Source organism: Hippoglossus stenolepis, chromosome 17 (assembly GCF_022539355.2).
Source record: "Hippoglossus stenolepis isolate QCI-W04-F060 chromosome 17, HSTE1.2, whole genome shotgun sequence".
Taxonomy (NCBI): domain Eukaryota; kingdom Metazoa; phylum Chordata; class Actinopteri; order Pleuronectiformes; family Pleuronectidae; genus Hippoglossus; species Hippoglossus stenolepis.
Genome location: NC_061499.1, coordinates 21,282,371 through 21,304,569, shown reverse-complemented (window position 1 = coordinate 21,304,569; position 22,199 = coordinate 21,282,371). Strand labels below are relative to the sequence as shown.

General features: G+C 40.8%; 1 protein-coding gene across 4 annotated transcripts in view; it reads right to left on the bottom strand.

The window, feature by feature from the left end:
* phf14 (PHD finger protein 14) overlaps positions 1-22,199 on the bottom strand; it is a 78,664-nt gene that overhangs the window by 43,454 nt on the left and 13,011 nt on the right. For all 4 annotated transcript variants that reach the window (XM_035182764.2, XM_035182768.2, XM_035182766.2 and 1 more), the window contains exons 7-14: positions 21,403-21,540; positions 20,391-20,537; positions 19,473-19,743; positions 18,170-18,276; positions 15,590-15,685; positions 9,437-9,543; positions 8,286-8,417; positions 4,045-4,195 (exon numbers count right to left, since the gene is read on the bottom strand). In XM_035182764.2, coding sequence (XP_035038655.2) covers positions 4,045-4,195; positions 8,286-8,417; positions 9,437-9,543; positions 15,590-15,685; positions 18,170-18,276; positions 19,473-19,743; positions 20,391-20,537; positions 21,403-21,540 — 1,149 coding nt within the window. The remainder of the gene's footprint in view (positions 1-4,044; positions 4,196-8,285; positions 8,418-9,436; positions 9,544-15,589; positions 15,686-18,169; positions 18,277-19,472; positions 19,744-20,390; positions 20,538-21,402; positions 21,541-22,199) is intronic.

Below are 22,199 nucleotides of genomic sequence, written 5' to 3'. Positions count from 1 at the left end.
TAACAAAGGCTACCATCAGTAACACACTACGCCGCCAGGGACTCAAATCCTGCAGTGCCAGACGTGTCCCCTGCTTAAGCCAGTACATGTCCAGGCCCGTCTGAAGTTTGCTAGAGAGCATTTGGATGATCCAGAAGAGGATTGGGAGAATGTCATATGGTCAGATGAAACCAAAATAGAACTTTTGGTAAAAACTCAACTCGTCGTGTTTGGAGGAGAAAGAATGCCGAGTTGCATCCAAAGAACACCATACCTACTGTGAAGCATGGGGGTGGAAACATCATGCTTTGGGGCTGTTTTTCTGCAAGGGGACCAGGACGACTGATCCGTGTAAAGGAAAGAATGAATGGGGCCATGTATCGTGAGATTTTGAGTGAAAACCTCCTTCCATCAGCAAGGGCATTGAAGATGAAACGTGGCTGGGTCTTTCAGCATGACAATGATCCCAAACACACCGCCCGGGCAACGAAGGAGTGGCTTCGTAAGAAGCATTTCAAGGTCCTGGAGTGGCCTAGCCAGTCTCCAGATCTCAACCCCATAGAAAATCTGTGGAGGGAGTTGAAAGTCCGTGTTGCCCAGCGACAGCCCCAAAACATCACTGCTCTAGAGGAGATCTGCATGGAGGAATGGGCCAAAATACCAGCAACAGTGTGTGAAAAGCTTGTGAAGACTTACAGAAAACGTTTGACCTCTGTCATTGCCAACAAAGGGTATATAACAAAGTATTGAGATGAACTTTTGTTATTGACCAAATACTTATTTTCCACCATAATTTGCAAATAAATTCTTTAAAAATCCTACAATGTGATTTCCTGGATTTCTTTTCCTCATTTTGTCTCTCATAGTTGAGGTGTACCTATGATGAAAATTACAGGCCTCTCTCATCTTTTTAAGTGGGAGAACTTGCACAATTGGTGGCTGACTAAATACTTTTTTGCCCCACTGTATATATCTAGGGAGTATTCAGACAAGGGGTGGTGCGGCAGGCGGAGGCAGGATCTAACCATCATGTGAGATCACGTATTTTTCGTTTAATGCACATTGATACCGACATCGGCTCTCATCACCAAAAGCTTTCTTAATATCTTCAACGGTATCGTCAATGTGTGCACTGCTTTTTTTATTTTATTTTCATTTCTTGAACTACCACCCACTCCCTCGCCCTCACACATACCCTGATTTCTCAGGGAATGTTTATCAGTGACCGATATTGATCAATAGGAATCCTAAATCGTGTTGGTTCTATGTGTGGCGTTGCATCACTTGGACCCAAACAGTAAAACAAAGTCAAAGACCAATAGACAGAAGCGGTTGAAAATTGTCCAATATAATCAAGCGGTGAAATATTTTAATTGTTTGTGGGATGAAAAAACTTTGACGTGAAATGTCACTCAGTCTTAGTGAAAACAAATCAGCTGTAAAAATGTGTTTTCATTAATACATTTACAGCACAAAGAAATCTGTCTCCGTCAAAACTAAGATTGCAAGCAAACATTTTTGAAATGATGTTTCCTGTTATTTCAAGTAATAATCAAAAAATAATCAAATAAAGCTTCATCTGCTCTATGAAATCTTCACCTTAATGTTTTCATTCAGTGATGCATCATGTATCACTGACAGTAAGACGCACATTCGTGTCTGCACACAGGGTCGATGGTAAACACAATTCATGTGTATTATTGAAACCCGAAACTGACAATTTTCTTTGGACATATTTTGATTGTTTAACTTCTTTCATATTCAGAATTATCTCTTCACAGCCGTCACTTTACTAGTGCACTGATGGATTTAAGCACAAGGAGCATTAGTGAGTTGGACTTAAACTAGCAGGGCTGCGTAAAATCTGACAGACTCATGGTGCATTAATTTTACAGCTGCGACAGTACGCACACAACATGCAAAAATAAAATCCAGCTCGCAGGTTGACTTTACAGGTTTTACTCCAGTAGGCAGTACTCACTACAGGCAATGAGTAACAGTCAGACTTGTTAAGTTAGCACTGGGGCCATATTAGTCTTTTTAGCCAGGATATGCATGTGTGTTCACACGCATACACGCACACAGTCCTATCGGACATATGAACTGCCTGACTCACACAGACACACACACGGCAGCCTCGGAGGCCAGCAGGAGGTCGATTAGCCAGTCCTGATAAATTGAAACATGGCTTTAGAGAAGTGCCAGCGCTTGGGTGCCCTGGTAAAAGCATTAAACATGCAAAGCAGGGCCCTTTTAGCAGCTGCCATTGCACGCCTTGCATTTGAAGATAAATGCTGCACTGAAGTACTTCGCCCGAGTGGCTGTGGCTCCATAAAAAAAAAAAAAGAAGCTGCCTAATCCCTGAGAGCTCCAGCAGTCCTCAGCACATGTCTGGACGCAGGTTTCTAAACCTGAACAGAAAAACAAATTAACCCAGACTGCCACTGTGCTCCAACACTACACTATATTACCCTCTGAGACAGAGAGTGCAGAGTGTGGAGAAATGTCTCGGACACTCCTCCTTCTCTTTGTTAATTTCTCTATTTGTAACAAGAGACTGTAGACTGGAGCAGCTTCAGTGGCTCTCACGCCACTGTGAGCATTCAGTTACAAGAGAAAAGTTCCCTCAAATCCCAGGTGAGTGGCACCGGGTCACACACTGACAGTGGAAAAACAAAAGAGAAGTGACAGACAACCCCCACCCCCCCTCGTACCAACCCCCTCCTCAACAGCAGGCTGTCGGATATCAATCTGGAGGGTTTTTCTTGAGGGAGCGAGGAGGCAGCTCAGTATCACAAGATCAGAGTATGGTCGGTAGAGATAAGTGAGAGCCAGTGAGGGGTGGAAAGAGGGTTCTGTTCCCTCTCACAGCTGACAACAAACATTACACCACCAGCCAACACAGTCCTCACGCTGTCGCTCTTTTATGGACAATGGAAAAAGTCACGTGGAAACTAACAGAGGATTTATGGCCACATGGACACAGTCGTAGTCTGGATGACTTTCAAAATCACGTGATTATCTGTCACTGATGCTGAAAACTTATGCCTATGCTATGATAACAGAAAGTCATATCAATAAATGCAATTCTGCAGATAAATGACACAGAAAAACTACATCATTGAATATAAGATACTTTGTAAATTTCAGTAAATAAAAGGTAATATGAGTCCCAGCATCATTTTTTTTTCATTTTTTGGGGGGATGTTTCCACTCACTGTATTTGAATAGTTATTCAATATGTCAAACAAGAATGGGACTATGATGGAGACATGAGCACATTTTGCAGATCCAAGCAGATACCTAGTCCAGCTCACAGTGCCACAGACATGCAACCACTGACCGCCCATCTCAAGTCGTGATCTCAGGGGGATCAAGAAAATTGATAGGCTGATTACATTTTTCGTATTTTATTTCAAATGTAACTATATATTTTATCTTTTTAGCTTAAAACAAATTTGGCTGAAATATGCCATTTCTGAATTTAATTTGATTGATTTGATTTTTGCAACAGCTCCCTCCTTTGCGACCCCCTTGACCCCTTGTCTGGGAACAACGGATCTAGTATTTGGTGTGTGAACGCAGCGTGGGTCCACATTATTGGGGCAGACTGAGTGTAAATGTCTCCATTTACACAAAGAAAAGTAGACTGTGGACGCCCTAGAGATTGATTATATAAAATCGTCTGACCGCCGACCCTCCCTCAAAAGATAACACCCAAGTTTTCGAGATTTTGTTTAGTTTGAGAGTTTGTGCGTTACTGACTTTTGTATGCCGCCACACTGCCTTCTGCAACAAAAGCTTACAAATGTTGATTTTGAGCTCTGGGGAACAACTACCACCTTGTGCATCTTTGTGATAACCTTAAGAAAAGACTGAGACTAATGAGAACTCAAGTTAATTATTGGAAATCAATAAATATCGATAAGTTAGAAAACAGTTTCATCAGTAAAACTCTGATTAGATTAGAGGATGCTAACTTGCATGCATAACTTTTTAGTCAAAAAAACAACAGGTTTTCTTGAAGAAAATTTGTTTCTGCTGATCACATTTAACATTTCTCACTTGTTGTTTCTTGGGCTCTGGCGACATCTCCTGTGGGATGAATTTGATTGGTCCTCTGATCTGTCTCCTGGACCTCTTGGTGCCATCAGGTAGCGTCTCCATGGCAATATCGGCCTCATCACTGCTGGCCTGGTCACACTCGGAGCATTGCCTGAGGGGAAGGAAGGGAGCAGCTAATGTCGTAAAATGTTCTTGTAAATACTTAACACTGTCCTCTGATAGTGTTATAGAGCAATCCAAGACGTGTATTAGGGATATTTATAGGGATACAACAAATTCCCTCGGCTTCTGGTCTTTGTGCTAAGATGAGCTGACGACAAAGACGGTACAGTGTTATCAAATTTCTGTTTTCATTCTTTGATAGAAATGTAATAGACATATACATTTTTTTTTATTTACACCGAGATAATGTATTTAAATAAGAGGTATGCAAAGCAAAAATCGTAATCAATCCTTCCATCCGTGATAATGTATAATAAACACATGCACTGGTTGATATACAGCAGGAGCACACAGTAAAAGAAACACTGCCCTGTCAATTATACCATGTTTGTTGCATGGTGCTATGACTGTCGATGTCAGGCCAGCGTTTCCCACTGTATTAATTCAATCTATTATGGTAATGGGGATGCACATGCATGCAGTTGAAGGTCACCCTCACACACTACAGATTCCCAGTGAAAGGTACACAGACTAAAGAGTGAAAGATAAGTTCTCGCGTGAAAGAGAGAACTGCAATTCATGTCATAACTGCAGCTGAAAATATGAGGTCTGACTGTCTGCCTGGACATTAAAAACCTTATGGACCATAACACAAGTATCCGGTAGCGTGAGCATGCAGTGGCAGAACAGCAAAGAGTGCTGCACACTTACTACACTTGCTGCACACACTGTTATTATTATTATTATCTGTTATTATGAGAAGTGTATAAATGTTTTGGTTCATTATGAAACTCTGGCGGGACGAATTAAAATATGGTAGGCTGCCACAGTCTAGATTATTTAGGGGAAACACTTCAGTAAACCTGGGATAATTAAAATGAAAGCAAGCTTCATCCAGACAAGCACTTAAAGGGATAGTTCAACCAAAAATGAAAATTCACTCATTATCTACTCACCACTATGCCGATGGAGTGGGGGGTGAAGAGTTTGAGTCCACAAAACACTGTTGGAGTGTCAGGGGTAAACAGCTATGCAGCCTCCATTGGTATAGTGGTGAGTAGATAATGAGTGAATTTAAATTTTTCAGTGAACTATCCCCTTAGGCCTCCTATCGAGAATAAGCGCTGACCATTCAGAAACATACAGTTTCACATACACTGTCATGTGCATGCCAGTGTAAAGGGGAAGCAGATTGTCTACTCTGCAGAAGGTTGCTTTGTTACAGAAAATACTAAGAATGAGGAGCAGCAGTAGTGAAATGTAGGAGCAGGGATTTCTCTTCTTAATGACAAACTGATGAGGACGAGGAACAGTGATGTTGTTGCTGTCAGTGAAGAATAAGGATTTCTAGTGGACTAACAGTACCAGGAACTAAACCTGGGTTAACTGTTAAGTCCTTTAAGTCCATTTGTAATAGCCTTAATACAAAGTGTATATAAATTAAGATCAACAGATTAATACTCACAAATCATAAAGTAAAGTGGAATCTTTCTTAAAAAAGTTTATAAACTTCCTCCAGGTAGAATTTATTGGAGGAGAGTTGGAGTACACCGCATTATAAGGGTACTTGAAGTTAAAGTTCTAGTTTAAGTCCTAAGGTCAAATCCTGAAACCTTTTCGGAAACTGTAGTATATTTTGAGAGGAGATGGGAGTCGTCATTGTGATTTAGTGCCAACGATGGATCACACATCCCATCACCTTTCATCCACAAGGTGAAGAGAAATGGAGATAAACATCCTCACCTCCTGGATTTGTTTTACCCTTTGGAAACTATAAACAAACCTTATCGGAGGTCCTTGCCCATACACAACCAGATAATACTGATATTTACTGCATCAAGTCAAAGTGAGACCCGGGAATGAGCATTGCCTTACAACAAGTTTCTGCCTCCTCTGTTTGTGTGACATAACGCCACAGTCTCAATTCTATAATTAATTATTATTCTGGCATCCACACATCTATTATTTACAATTGTTTCTAATAAATGAAAAGAGCTTTGTGCTCATTTTCTTCTGAATGCAAGTGACTTCGTCCATGCACAAACAAACTGCGCTACACACTCACAAACACATCCTGACATGTAACTGCAGAGTGATCTCTGCATTTCTTCAATTTACAAGAGCAAGAGGAAATGCTTCTTCCTCTTTCATCACCAAATCTCCTCTCTAGATAAGGAACTGTAATCGAGAGTAGAGCCTCTAACATTTCTCCCATCTCCGCATCCATCACTTGATAATCCTACTGCCACTGCCTGGCCTCAAATGTCAGGATTAATATGAATAAACAAACTCTAACGTCACGATATATTACGGCTCAAATCTGATGGAGAATGAGAATCAAACCCGGTTCACACTCACGTAATGAAAGTGCTCTGTGACTCGAACTGTCAGAAGAATTCTTTTTTTTATTTTCACATCAATACAAGAGGCCGCTAGAACTGAAGAAGGCTGAAGTGAAACTGAGAGAATCACCAGGTATGTGTCTGCTGATGACTGATGACTTTAGACAGTTAGGCCCTGTCCCAATTCCTCTCCCTTGGCCCTACCCCTAGATATGAAGTGCCCTTCGCTGGGAGTGTCCCCCTCCAAACAGAGCCACAGGGGAGAGGGCGAGTTAATCTTCCCCTAATAATAAGGCCATCACTCGCTACATCATCAGCAGCCGACCGACGTTATGACAGTGACAAACAATATCAACTAACGTTATCATATTAACAACCAATATCAACCAACATTATCATACTGACACATGTGACAACTGCAGGACAGATGTGAGCGATTGATCTATTGATCAATACACAGTCAGTCAGTGTATTTACTTCAGTTATTTCACTGTAATGTTATCCTGTCCATAGAAACTTCTGCCCAGTATTAAAAACGTTATAACATGATTGGAGGAGTATTTTAATTTTTTTATTCACATACGGGACACGGGAGTTACAGACGTTACTCTCACTCAGACTGTTTACATGCTCGTTTTGACAGCGTGAATTGCGTTTTTTCTGTGACCTTTGTCAGAGCGATTCAATGACATTTCCATTGCTACTGGATTAAAATAAGATATTCAGCAGGGTTTAAAAAAAATGTGTGGTTGTTTCGCAAGATTTCATACTTAGATTTCTGAGCATTTTACCTGCAGCAGTGGCCCTCTTGATTCGCTTTGTTTGTTCGTAAAGTATTATAGTAGTATATAAGGTGTTTCCTTCCATCCCTTCGTTTCCAAGGGGGGTCCTGAATACACTACGGTTTAAGGGTTGTTTGAAGGGCTACATGGCCACTACCCCTACATCACATAGAGAAACGGGACAACTCTACCCCTTCACGGCCACGCACAAAACTAAGGGGTAGGGCCAAGTGGTAGGGCTGAGGAGTGAATAGGGACAAGACCTTACTGAACGCAGAGGAATTTTACACCAAGTATGAAATATGATGATTTTCATTATGTGTGAGACTACCTTTGAACTTATAAACTGAGGAACGTTCTTCCTATATTGATGTAAACCTTCTCAAATGAAAGCTGACACTTGTCACTTTAAAGTATTATCTATTATTTCATTTCAAACTGAATTTAGTGAAAATAAGTCTGAAGAACAAAGTGTTTAACTGTCTAAAATATATATGGTGTGAACTGTATATCTATTGCTTTTTGTCCTTTAATTAGTATGTTGTGTTAAAGCTTTTGTGTAAAAAAAACCACAGCTTACATACAGTGGCCCTGCCTCTACCTGCCCTGTTCCTCTGATATTCACTGTGTCGTTTTCACTGTCATGTTCAATCATGACATCCTCTGCCTCCCGGAGCACCACATTAATATGCAAATGTTGCTTCTGTGGAATCGTAACCTTCACAAATGGCTTCTTAGAGCAGTCTGGTTTATGCCGCTGTTACCTCAAGCTTAGAGTGGTTTTCTGGTCTGTACAGAGCTAAGAACACTTTAATGCGTTGAAACTTCTCAGCTAATGACAATTTACTCTACAGAATTTTCAATTCAGATTTTAAGCTCACATAATGTAAAGGCCGTGTTATTTCCTGTGGATTCCTTGATTCAAATCTGTGCATAGTGTGTTTCAATGTCTCACCAGTAGCTGTTCTTGGTCTTCTTGGGCATGCGTGTAAGTGGTGGCTCCAGGCAGCCCAGGTGGTAGTAAAGCTTACAGGTGTCACACAGCACCAGCAGATGTTGGTCCTGGTTCTTCTTACAGATGCCACAGCTGCAGGAGCACATCAGATCAGATGCTGAGGTACAATCCATCATTTAATCATAAAATGTGCATCTGAGAAAGTATGTTTTTGTCTTACTAAATACAAAAACACAAACTCACACAAACTCACACATTCACTTATGAGTTTCTCTTCAAGTAGTTCCTGAGAAACATCAGATTTAGGGCGTTCTTAAACCACAGATTTGCTCTCACCTGTATTCAATGATGAATCTTATTGTCCTCATTAAATCAAAATGAGTGCTAGTTGTTCCTAATTAGCATACGGGAACGCCCACTAGTCTCTATGAAAGGGCATGAGACTGCAAGGCTGTGGGCGAAAGAATTAAAAAAGGTCCGGAGGAAAATCTAAAGTGGTGGAGAGCCGGACTCAACAATCATTACTGGACAGACAGCACTGTCTGGTGCGCCATCAGTTGAGGATCACAACAATAGAAGACGCCATGATTGGCAGTATCTTTGAGCAGAGATGTGTGAGTAGGCCTAATGTGCAGAAACAGGCCGACTTTGGGCTCGTAAATAGGATCATGCAATCATTGATATTAGATCTCATGATTCCCAAACAATATAATTGATTTGTAATGAAGTATTACTAAATGAAATTTGTAATGAAAATAATTATAGTTTTCATAATTACTATATATTATATTATTGTTATTTAAATCCTATATTACACAATACCAGTTATTTTTGCACAAATATTTCTGCACTCAGATGTGTGTACGTTTGCTCTTGAGTGTGCATGGATTGTGTTGGTGAAGGTCAGAATCTTAATTTTTTTCTTCGGGTTTTTAGGACATTTTTGAATTGAAGAATGTTTTGAGGATGAGGCCCAATGATGGACATGTGCAATGAAGCATGTTGTTTCTGCCCCAGGCATTTCATGATATTCTACAAAAGCCAGCACATTAAACAAGTGCACCCTGGTTTCACTGTCATCACTTTATTATTTAATCATCATGGTTAAATCTGCCTATGCCCTAGCATGCCTCTGGACGCTGTGTGTTCACCTGTAGAGGATTGCTGGCAGGCTGGATGACTTCCCTGGGGTTCCTCCCTCCTTCTTGCTGGGCTTCCTCTCTTTTGGGGCTTTCAAAACAGCTGGAGTGTTTAGTTTCTAAAAAAAAACAATCCAAAAAACAGTTTCATTAATATTTTCATGTAACAGCCATGAAAAGCAATCAGTAATAAATTACGTGAAATTGCCATTTTCTCTCATCAGTCTACATAAATGACCCACAATGTGAAAACTTATAGCAAATTTAGTAAAAACTGAATTTTGTTCAGTATTCAATAGCCTATTCCGACACGTCACTGTGGTCTGGCGCATCCTGTTTGCTTTTATTATCCTTCAGATGTGTCTGGGGCTCTGTCCAAAATCAATCACTACTGACTATGTATAGTGAGTTTAGCAGTCCAAATGCTTTGTAAGAAATGTAGTGGAATCATTTTATCCCACAATGAAAACCAATGGTCACTAGCCTGATTTTCATGGATAGCTTGGGAGAAACAATTCAGAAATAGTATGAACTAATGGCAGCTCAACAAGTAGTTTGCTCATCCAATCAGATTTAGGAAGAGTTTGTGCCGCTGAAAGAACAAACTTTATCCTTCATCATTAATTGCACCCCAGGAAGAAAAGTGAAATTATATGCTGGTGTTGCTCAGGTACGTGTTGAAGTTACTGATGTATACAGATTCAACAAGAATCAAGTGACACTTATTGACTGTTAGCACAGAGTTTGGACAGTCCAAATAAAGAGTCGGTAAAGTTCCCTTACAGCAGAGTTGTGTGGAGAGTTGAGAGGGGAACCTGCTGTATGTGGCAGGTGAAAAGGAGCAGCAGATAGTCTGTTTATTCTCACTGCATCTCAGGTGCATTGCTGCCATGCGGGTTAATTAGAAAACTTATCTCATAGGGACCAAGTGTGACACTAAACAGACAAAGTTTCCCCCCGAGGAAGCTCTAATCTGAGCATGTTCCCTCTGCCTGTAGCACAGAGGGAGTGTCACCGCAGGGAGACCTGATAGATGGGGGGGACACAGTGACCAAAGCACAAGGGGCTACTGGGGTTATCTCCCCAACCAGGACTGCAAGTCTGCCTGCATCCAACCACAAGAAAGTCTCTCTGCTGCTGATATGGAGCAGCTTCAACGTTGTTAACATGCTTTATCGGACAGATGAAGAAGTTTAAAGGTCCATTTTAGACAGCAAACAGTGAGTGGAGGTAGTCGGGTACACAGACAAGCTTTAAGCTGTGTGGCCTCCTGCCACTCTGCTGAGTGTCTCAGGGAAAACACATCAAAACACAACAGTGCAGGAGCAAACTGGGCACATTCTGTGGCTCACAGCATTTTTGTCATATTCAATAGAGTAAACTTGTAAATATCAAGTGGTTGCACAGAGTAACACTCAAAAACACTTGAAGACAGAAAGCTCCTTCATCTTTACGTATTAAATTTCTCGATAATACTGTTTTAACAAGGAGGAAAAATGCAATTTTTATGATTGTTTGATAATGTAACGTTGTTTTCAAGAGGCATTTCTGAAACGTAATGATTAGTGTTTGCTCAGCCTCCACCTTTGCCTGAGAAAAGGTTAACAGGCACTGAAGCAAGCCTGTCTGAGTGTTGCTGTTTGTTGTTACGTGCACATTCGAGAAATGTTCTGGTTCCAATAAACATCAGCTTCTTCTTTGCAACATATACAAGAAACAGCTCAAAAGCCCAGGTTCTCCACTAAAGAAGAGACAAAAACACTGATCTGTCAATCCATAGAAAATGGAATATTATTTAGATCAACGATTAGTTTAAAGGTGCAGTAGGGAACATTTACAAAGTAAAATTTTGTCATACTTGCTAAAACTTTGTCATTTTGATCTGACAGTAGTACAGATAATAGAAACAAAAATCGTGCTCCCCTGGCTGCACTTATAGATTTTGATGCAGTTTGAATGAATCCAATGCTCCTGTTTCTGAACCACCCGTCAGCGGCAGTGTCTGACTGAGCTTTACCAACATCATGGCTGAGAAACAATCACCAACCACACAAATATGCTTATTCCTACTTTGCCAACGACAATATACACAACACACAAATGTAAGAGAAACCAGTTACAATAACATTTGCACTATGTAGGGCAGCTCTCATGTAACTGAGGTGGAAGTTAGCTTCTTTCCGATTAGAAACATTACAGGTGGTTAGCGTTGTGTTATTGCATTTGCAAATTTGCAGAAAAGGTCTTGGCGAGATGCCCAGGCCGTCTCCGTGTTGTATTTTCTTGCCTCTTCTTTTGCTGAGGTTACTAGGTGCAGTGAACGCACTAATAGACACTTGAAGACGTGGGATGTGGGCGCAATAGGAGTTACTGAGATTAGTTTTAGCACATATACTGTACAGACACCCAGGCCCTTGTAGTTCAATACTGGAGTAAATCCTGGCGTTGCTTTGGAAGGCATCTCAGCCCATCCAGCCACACAAACAAATCACCTGTTTCCACCTCCATCTGTCATGGTCTTGGCCTCTTGTTCTCCCTTAGTGTGCCTTGAGTCCCGACTTGCATGAGATGATTAAACCCCTGCATATCTGCTTGAAGGTCTATAAAGCATTTTTTTTCTTCTACTGATCAATACAGAAGTAGAGTGCACACATATGACTGTTCCTACCCTAGCTGTTTGAGCCTCAAAGCATTATATCTAGGTTGGTGGAAAATGAGGATGTGTGCGTTTATTTTTTGTAATTTTTTTTGTGAAGTTGCCAGGAGTGCTAAACTTCGAAGAGCATAAGGAACAAAAGCACTGACTGTGTACTGGAAGAGGGATGAGAGTCCCAGTTGGGGACATCAATAATTTCTGCAAATGCACAGGCAGGATGACAAATAGAAGATGAAAATGTGGCAGATAGATGGCACAAAAGCAGGCCGTGCTGTGACTGATGTTGCTACTTAAACCATGCGTGTTCATAATTAGGTGATTTATGGTGGTCATTGCAGATTCACTGCCAGTCTCTTTCTCGTTCCTGTCCATTTTGCTGCCTCGCCACCATATTAACATCATCTCACCATTTATCTACAAGGCTCATACTCTCAACGATTCTACTTTTAATGAGGCTTTTTAGGGATTTAGCTGTGAAATACAATATAATATATTTATAGGGTGACTGTGAGATGCTTTTGAAAAATCTGGGAAAGCTAGTATGTGGACCCTAAGATTAATATGTTAAAACTATGTTCTGATCCTTGTTTTTATTGATCATGCATGTTGCCATCATTCGCTACAACCATTGCACCAAAAGCTACTTATGTTTAATTTTTAACTATAGTTTATCCCTTACTAATACAGAAATACAATTATAAGCAACATTCAAGATGAGCATATCACCCAGTAATGACATGGAGCACTTGCACAAAGTTAAATTTGTGCAAGTCTCTCACGCTTTTATCTCTCACACAGACCTGGAAAAATAATTCACGCCCTCATTTCCTCTCGCCTCGACTACTGTAACTCCCTTTATCAATCAAATCAATCCACCATCTACCATTAGTCCAGAATGCTGGCGCTCGGCTTTTGACACTATCCCAAAAATGTAACCAGACATGGGCTGGCCCTTCCCTATATCTCAGACTTTTTAATATATATATATTCGAGAGGACAGAGAGAGAGAGTAAGCTGTGAAGGGGGGCAGACAGAGGGTGGGGGAAGACATACAGCACAGGGCCGCGGGTCGGACTCGAACCCGGATCGCTACGGGTGATGGGGCGGCAGCTGTACCACGTGAGCTATACGCCGCCCCATCTCTGACCTTTTATCTCGCTACGAGACAGGACGCAGCCTGAGATCCTCTGGTAAAGCATTGCTACCCATTCCAAAGTTAAGGCTGAAAACCAAAGAAGATAGAATGTTTGCCGTGAGGGCCCCTTTGGAACAATCTGCCAAGAGATTAGACTAGCAGAATCAGTTACCTGTTTTATCTCTCTTCTTAAGACACATCTCTATAGCAAACTTTTTAAAATACAAATAAAGTTATTATTACTATTATTTTTTATTATTATTTCAGGCTTGTTAGAACGGACAGAGATTTTTTTTATAACTTATTAAAAATAATGAATGTGAACGTAGTCTGAAATGACCTGGGAGCTGCACAGGTTGTTCTCTCCTCTCAGAGCTGCTTGAACAGTTGACAGAAATAAACTACAAAAATTCTGACTCTACACACTCCGAAGCCGAGCAACTCATCTTTCCCTCACCTCTCCCTGACTCCCTGGTACCTGTCATACTGCCCTGCATGTTTAATGATCAATGCTGCTTATGACTGCTGTGGAAGAGCAGCTCTCTCCTTGTAGATCAGACGGGGAGCAGTCACATTAAACTCTACAAAAGAATAATGAACTGTCCACCTACTCAAACAGCATATCCTCCGGGTAAAGCTCTCTGCTAAACCTAAAAAACTAACTATTTTTACCAATGACCTTTCAATCCTTGCTAAATTAATAAAACATTCATATAAAATACAAGGACTGGGAAATAATCAAAATGAGGAAAACCAATATAAAAATAAGATGCTGCAGAACCGCCGACCTTCTGGTTAGAGGACGACCGCTCTAACCCCTGAGCCACAGCCGCTACATGTTTTTAGATTGTAAAATGTCCCTCTTATATGTCTTCAGTTGACTGTTGTACTATAATATAAATTCTGTAATTCAATATTGTAAAAATAGCAATGTTAAACAATAAATAATTGTGAAAACCTACAGATTGTTAATGTGCAACTCAGTGGTTAGACTGTTGGTAAACACATGGCTCAATACATTGTCGGTATCAGCTGTGAGCGGGAGCTTTGAAATTATATGTAAAATAAAAATCAATAAAAATCCTCACAGTGTCTTTGTGAGTAGATTCAAGTTTGAGTCTGTTATATCCTTAAAAAAAGAGATCTCAGTCTATTTCTGTAATTCTCAGACATTAAATAGCTCTTAAACCTTTGTGGCACGTCTTGGTAATTGGTTGCCATAGGAACAAGAAGTGGAAGACAGATTTTACCTTCACAGTCAGGTGTGGGTTTATGGAAAATGACAGGTCAATGAGTTAGCACAAAATAAAATGATTTTTTTATGAACACCACGGGAGTCCTAACAGGTATCGCACAGAAATTATTTGTAGGGTCTAAAATAATAAGTTAATATTACATCACAGGTACAGAAGCAGGTTTAAATGAACTGAATTCAGCCAGTGGGAGAAAGAACATCAGAGCAAAAACAGGAAACTGAAAGAGGTGGAATGCAGCTGACTGATAGAAACAGAGAGTCACTTTGGATACAAGAAAAATCTGTGATCTTTGTCTCCAGGGTTTTTTAAAGACCTTTTTAAGACAAGAATCAATTAAATATAAAACCAATGTCACATACAACGGATGTGAAGGAATATGAGGGTCCCAGCTTTACTTTCACTTTCCAATATGTAAAGATAAGGTGAAGTAGCTTAGTAGAGAATAACCCTTAAAACGCCACGTTTATCTCACAAACAGAACAGGCAGAGACAGTAGGTGTCCATGTTTCCCAAATCCAAGCAAACAATTCTGACCAGGGTGCTTCGAGAATCAGTTATCAGTTCCATGTTGATTATGTTTGTAGTCTTATTACAGCGTGTTTATATCTGAGATATTACAAACTCAGTTTGTATTATTTGAACACATTTAAGACTTTAAGGCTTTTAGACTTTTCAAGACCCCCACTGAAACTCCATGTGTTACTTGCATTAAAAAAAAGAAAAAAGTGGGAGAGGACTTCATGCAAAACTGCAGATAACTTCAGACCAGCCATGACTGCATGAACTTTAAAACCCATATTTGGACAAGTTTTAAAGTGTTAAATTAACATTACAATTATGGGTCAGGTCATGGGACTCATATTTGATTTAGAAATAAGTTCAAGTAATAGGTTGGATCTGTGCAGGACTCTGCAACCTGCCTTTATTTGACATTACAGACCTCAGTATCACACCACTGTTGGCCATGCATGTTGCTACTTGCAACCGGCAAAAACATCAGTGTTGAAGAGTGTTCTGCAAATGTTCACAACACTGAGTCTGTGAGTGTTGAGCAGAGCGGTTAGAGGTGAAAGGAGAAGAGGACATGGTATGTGGAGAGACAGAGACTGTGGTAGTACCTGGCCCAGGATGTCCCCCAGCAGAGTCCACATGGCCTGGCCTTCACCCCGCAGCTCTCCATTCACATTCAGCAGCTCCTCCAGAGACTCACAGAGCTGCAGTGGAAGAGAGGAGACAACATGAGACAAGGACACCAATGTTTCAGCCCATTTTAGTGCAAACACACACACACACAATCAGATATTGTAAAACATACACATTATGTACTGTTCGTACGCAAACTGATTTTACACTACAATAGATCTATGGTTAAACGTCCAGGCAGAGGAGTAACATAAATATAAACCCTCCTGGATTTGTGTAAGATTAATAAAAATGCTGCCCCCCTGGCTTTGATTTAATTGGCTCACTGTCACATGGGTACAGCAGTAATGGGAAGGGTCACAGCTTGGTATAAACATAAGTGACTATAAAACCTTATAAGTCGTATAAATGTTATACAGTGGAGCAGGTGAACCTTTGAACCAATGTTGCAGTCAGTGTAACTGTTTAATGTCAACATTACATATGATGTGCAGGAGTCGGGCCTTGTGTCACGGGTAAACCTTGTACTGGGCTCCGTGACTATATATCAGTTAAAGCCAGACTTGTAATGAAATTCCATCACTGGCATTTTCTCCAAGGCCAAAGCCATGTAAAACCAACTCAAGCAGTGCAATTAGCAACACACACTCCATTAATAACTCTTAACACGCACGGCAGAAGACTGAACGCAACATTAGCTCTTGTGACTTTTACTCTGCTGTCGTATTCCCTTACTCATGTTGACAGATGGAGCGGCAGCCTCCTCGCAGAGGTCATGTTTGAGGAGAGACGGGCCCAGGATTTACAGGGGTTTTATCATGTAGCTGAGTGAGGCCATAATAATATGGTGAAGCAGTTTTAAAAGCTGAGCTGAACATTGTCCATTAAAACACCTCACCAAATAACACATTGATTTTGTTTCATCTTAAAAAGATTCTCACCCCAAATCTATTGCCTTGATCTTTTAAATGAACACCAATAGAGCGCTGTGCTCCCACAATTAAGGCTTACTTGTCCCTTTAGTCTCAATAAGTCGAGTAGGAGCCAAAGCTTTTAGCTACAAGCTCCTCTCGTGTGGAACCATCTCCCAGTTTCAGTTCGGGGGGCAGACACCTTCTGTACGTTTCAGAGTAGGCTTAAAACCTTACTTTTTGATAAAGCTTATTATCAGAGCTGGTTCAGGTCTGCCTTGGACCTGCTCTTAGTTATGCTGCTAAAGACTTCAATTTTGTCGGGGGACATATGACGCATTGGAAATTATCTTTCCTCCTCCCTCTTCGTAACATTAACGTCTCATAGATAATTGTTATTGACTTGACTTCTCCCCAGAGTCGTAGTGTTTTATCATTGCAGACCCAGGACCGGGGCTGCGGCCACATCGTGGATCGAGATGGTGGTTCGTGGTGGTATCTTATCATGGATTACAATTACAACTAGATTGCTTAGATATACAATAAACCTACTCATATATTTTTCCATTAATGGAAATACTGCCATCACTACAATTGTCATTGCTGCTCCCTTAATTTCTCTCAGACCCTTTCGTTAATATTAATACTTTAAACACTGATAAACCTCTTTTCTCATGAATGTTGTAAATATTGTTATTATGTTGATGTGTTCAGCTATTGCACTTCTGTCTGTCCTGAGAGAGAGAGAGAGATCCATCACTCTCAGCTCTCTCTGAGGTCTCTACATTTTTTCCCTGTTTAAGTTGTTTTTTGGTAGTTTTCCCTTACTGTTGTTGAGGGTTAAGGGTTAAGGGGCAGAGGATGTCACACCTTGTTAAGCTTACTAGGAAAATTGTGATTTGTGAATATGAGCTATACAAATACAATTTGCTTGATTGATTGACTTTGGATTGATATTGTAGATCGTGAACCTTAGACAAAATCAATCATGAAGATGAACTCTGATTCTCTGAATTTTCTTGCACCATCATCAGGTCAGAATTCCCTGCACATTGGTGTATGATCCTAAATACCTCCTGCACAAGCTGAACTTGTGTTTAGTCCTACTCAGCAAACATTAAAATGCTAATGAGCTAAACTAAGATGGCGAACAAAGTAGACAGAGCATGCAGGCAGTGACTTTTAGTTCAGAGCACTCTTGAGCCTTGCGTTGCAGAGCTGCTGTCATAGACATAGTTATTAGAATAAGATTTTCTTCTGAATTGTTTTTGTATAATTGCTTTGATTAGATTTTGAATAAATAATATCAAATTACCATATTAAAGTAGTTAAATGAAATGAATAAGCCACAATGAACCTCAATTAATCAATATGTCACTTCACCTGCATTTTAATTACTGTATGACACAGGTGGCTGTAGCACAATTTAATAATAACTAATAATAATTAATAACGACACAGGTGTCCTCTCAGGTGATAATTCTTGGTTTATATAGCTATATGTTTAATTATGAGTGTATGAATTATTATCTACTTTCATAATAGTTCAATAACACAATCAATGTCCATTTAAATTTTCAGATAAGCAATTTGTTTTTAAACATTTGAACAATGAACCGGGCGAGGGTGGATTCTGCTGCTCACCTTGTTGTACTCCACATGCAGTTTTTCTTGCTCGCTCTCCAGCTTGTCTTTTAAGTTCTTCTGTTCGGAGATGTTGTCCTGGATCTGGATCATTCGCATGTTCCGCTCTGAATATCAATGGGACAAAAATCAATAGCAAGATCGCAATCTATATCCAAGAAAGAGCACATGAGAGAGTGTACTGATGGCAGATAGGTGCTCTGCTGCAGGCTAATAGAGTATGCTCTCAAGGTTACTGTCATGGCGTCTGCTCCACATTTGGCAAAATAATCACTTTTGGGGGAGAAAATGATGAATAACCTATTAACATTATAGAGTATTAGATAGATGTGTTTAGCTTTCTTAAAATTTCAATCACGACACCAAGGATTATTCCTGCTCTTTGGATCTCAAAATCGGAAAGTTTACCTTCATATTAAAATAATAATTAGGTATGGATGCTTTAGTGACATAAGAATCATGTTTTAAGCTCAGTGCTCTTCCTGAAGCAGCTCTGTAAGACAATGAAGGGCGATGGAAAAGAGGAAAAAAAACAAGTGAAGTTTAATCTTTAAAAAGGTTTTACTCATTGTTTTGTGAAAAAAAAAAATATTTTGAAAGCCAGATCAATATTCAAAAAGGCTCGAACAGTGTGCTCAGTTTGCCTTGATTAGTAATCCTTTTACCAATCCAAGCTAATCAATTTCCACGCCATGTTCTTTATGCGCTCTTGTCTGGTTGTAGATAGCTACAGCATCAATTAGGATTTTAATTCACTGTAAACAAGACTTTAAAAAGAGGACAGCAGAGCTTTCTATTTAAATTTTTCACGTTAGCTGTTTGCAGACATGACCTGCGGGTAAAATCGGGAGAATTGGCTACAGAGTTTATCCAGAATTTGCCTTTCACACCTGCACAACACAGTGGGAGGTTCTCTGCCCAGACGCGTTCACAATAGCAACAAATCCTCTGCATTAGGAGCAGCCGGGTGCAGCAGAACGAGGCATGAAGTGACGTTTTAACTCCGCTACGGAGATCATGTGATTTTCACAGTCACCGGTGTCAGCTCATAACACCACAAACTCTATTGACGTCAGTGTCTTATCCTGGGTTTCTTCAGACATTATACCAGGAGGCCAGGCGGAGAAAGTCTGCAAAGACTGCAGAACGTCTCACTCGGACATTTGCGTTCACACATGCACCTGAATATGGAGGAACTGCTGAGTTCAGTGCATGTCTGAAAGCAGTAACATTGAGACATCTCTATCCCACGTTATGCAAGAATAACTGACAAAAGAACACTGGCAAATAAATGAGTCCTTACCAAGGTAGTAATTGACAAAGTCTGCTGTGAGGGCAGGCTGCTTGTGTTTCCTGCGGCCGTCCATGCTGGCGCTGGTGTCAGACGTGTCCACTGGGAAGATGTCGGTGCTGATGCCCATCAGCTCTGCCTTCCTCATCAGCTTCCTGATGGCTGAGGCACTAGAAGTGAGAGGGCGTGGCAGCTTTTCCCGGGGCACCCACGCCTGAGGCCGAGTGTTCCTGGACAACTCTGCTTTTGCCCTGTACTGCTGCAGGCGGGTGGTGATTCGGGCCTGCAGGTGTGACACACAATTACATAGACTAAGGCCCAATCCCATTTCAACCCCTTCGCCCTACCCCTTAGCCCTTCCCCTCCGTTTTTGCGTGTTCTCGTGTAGGGGTAGGTTGTCCCGATTCTTGTTGGGAGGGAGGGGGTGGGCCAAGTGTTTAAGGCTGTAGAATCTCGAAACTGAGATTTGTCAGACCAACACTTTAAACCAAACTTCTAAAATCAAATCTATTTGCATTTTCTTGTGATTTCATATGATCTGTATTTCATAAACAATAACCAAGATAATTAAGGAGACTTGTTTCCATCAAATAAAAACCATACTTAGGATTGTCATGATTTAATTGTTCTCTCTTGCTTGTCCACGGATGACTATTCCCCTGTTATTATATATTGATTGTGATGAAATAGTGATGTTTTACACCCCCGCCCCTCAGAATCATTATACAATTTGAGTTTTACATAAATATAACTGGGACATAAATTGCAAAGCCAAACCTTGGTCTAATCTCCACTCCCCCACTGAACGCTCACCCAGTAGCAAAATGGCCAAGCTTTGGGCAAATGGCTTGAGGCACAAACACGGATGCACATTTGAAAAGTTGTTGTGGGCTTTGGCTGCTGCAGCCGATATGAGTGAATGAACCTTACCTGAGCTTCAGGAGTAAGCTGTCTCTCTCTCTCCTGCAGAGAGACCTTACAGTAGGACTGCAAGGCCAGATAATTCTTCCTTTTCCACTTCCTGTCAAAGCGGTCTGCATGTTGTTTGCAGTACGCAAAAAATGGGTCTGCAATATCCTGGGGAAGAAGAAATTATATACAATAATGCAATAAAACTGAAAGACTAATTAATTAAGAAAACAGGGACAGCTTTTATTGCATCGGACTTTCACATCCAAGCTGCCTCCATTTCTCACTGTCTCACAAGAACAAACGCAGAAGAAGTTGTTCCAGCTTTTGGCTTCCTGGAAGCATTTAAGTTGGTGCTGCAGTGGATGGATTCAACAGTTTGACTTGTTGATAACCTGAACCTTTGTGTCCAGTAATTAAAAGTTCCAGCAAGCCAATGGCTATTCTGAAAAAATGAAAACAACAGCATATCGGCTAAATTGGTCAGGTATCATAGTTGCTGAAATGTTACTCTGCTTCAAGAATCACTGCAAGGTGTCATAGAGGACACAGTGGTCAATGTTTTAATCACACTGCCTTTAGCTCACACATTTTGGAGGACTGAGGCAGCAGTGACCTGACAGACAAAATCAGCATGATCACATTATCGTGCAAGTTTTTCAGAGCGGCTGGAGCTTAAAACATTTCTGTTAGCGCTGATAAACCAATACCCCAAACGATGAGTCACTCACAGTTAAATCAGAATGTCCAAAGTGTCTGTTAGAGGTAGAGTAATTTTATTCAGGTAGGACATATCTTGTGATTACTCATCCTATGTGTAAATCTAACAAAGATGAGATTTACCTTACAATCAGTTTTGAGTGGTACTGCACCTGAAATATTTTACGTGAAGAGAACACAGATAGAATATTGCTTCACTTTAGTGTGTCATTCCGACAGCTGACCAACAACATATCACTCAACACTGAAACCCCTTAACACCTCACAAAGTGATATGGTATCATGTATTGAATATCCAGGTTGCTCCGCTTACCTCCTCTGCTGCAGCCTCAGACAGGAGCCCCTCCCGCTGTGCACAGGTCACATGGAAGTAGGACCGACACATTCCTGCATCACAGCTGATGCACACACCAGTCCTGGCAAAACGGGCATCTTCACAGAAACTGCATTCCTACATGCAACATAGTTCAACAGAGAGAGACTTCAAGTGCCATCTGCGACAAGGAAACGTTTAACATTTGTCTCCCATCGTCACACGGATTGCTTTTTTATACAAATATATGCCCTGGAAACTAGAATTCAAGTCTCTTTAATTGACGTTCAAAATGTCCAAACACACTTTCAGCACCATTGTCGTGTATAGCAGCAAGAAGAGTAGCATTTTAAGCATTTGCCACAATTCAACTATGTAACTGTAGACTGCAGTTCATAATTTTACTTCAACTTACATTTCACCTGCTTTCCCACCATATGCAAACAGATTTCTCTCTTCGACTAACATTACCTTGCTGCTACCTTGTGATGGCATGCTGCCTGTCCTGATAATCTGTTTGTCTGTTCCCAGTCTATAAAGCTTAAGCTGCTGGTTCCAGGGTTTCTCTTGCTCTCTTCCTGCCTGTGAGTAGTTGCCTGGTTATGGTGCTTTGGTTCCTTTTCAGTTCTTTACTACACACATCCCTCTCTCATGCATACACTATTGATTCCACTGGATCCCTTGGCCAGGTTGGCTTTAGTTTAGTTTCGGTAGATGCTTAGATGGGAGACACACCAGATTTGGCAGCTTAAGTGTGTGGAAGCAATTGTGCTCTCCTTGGGAGGTTGCATTTGTTG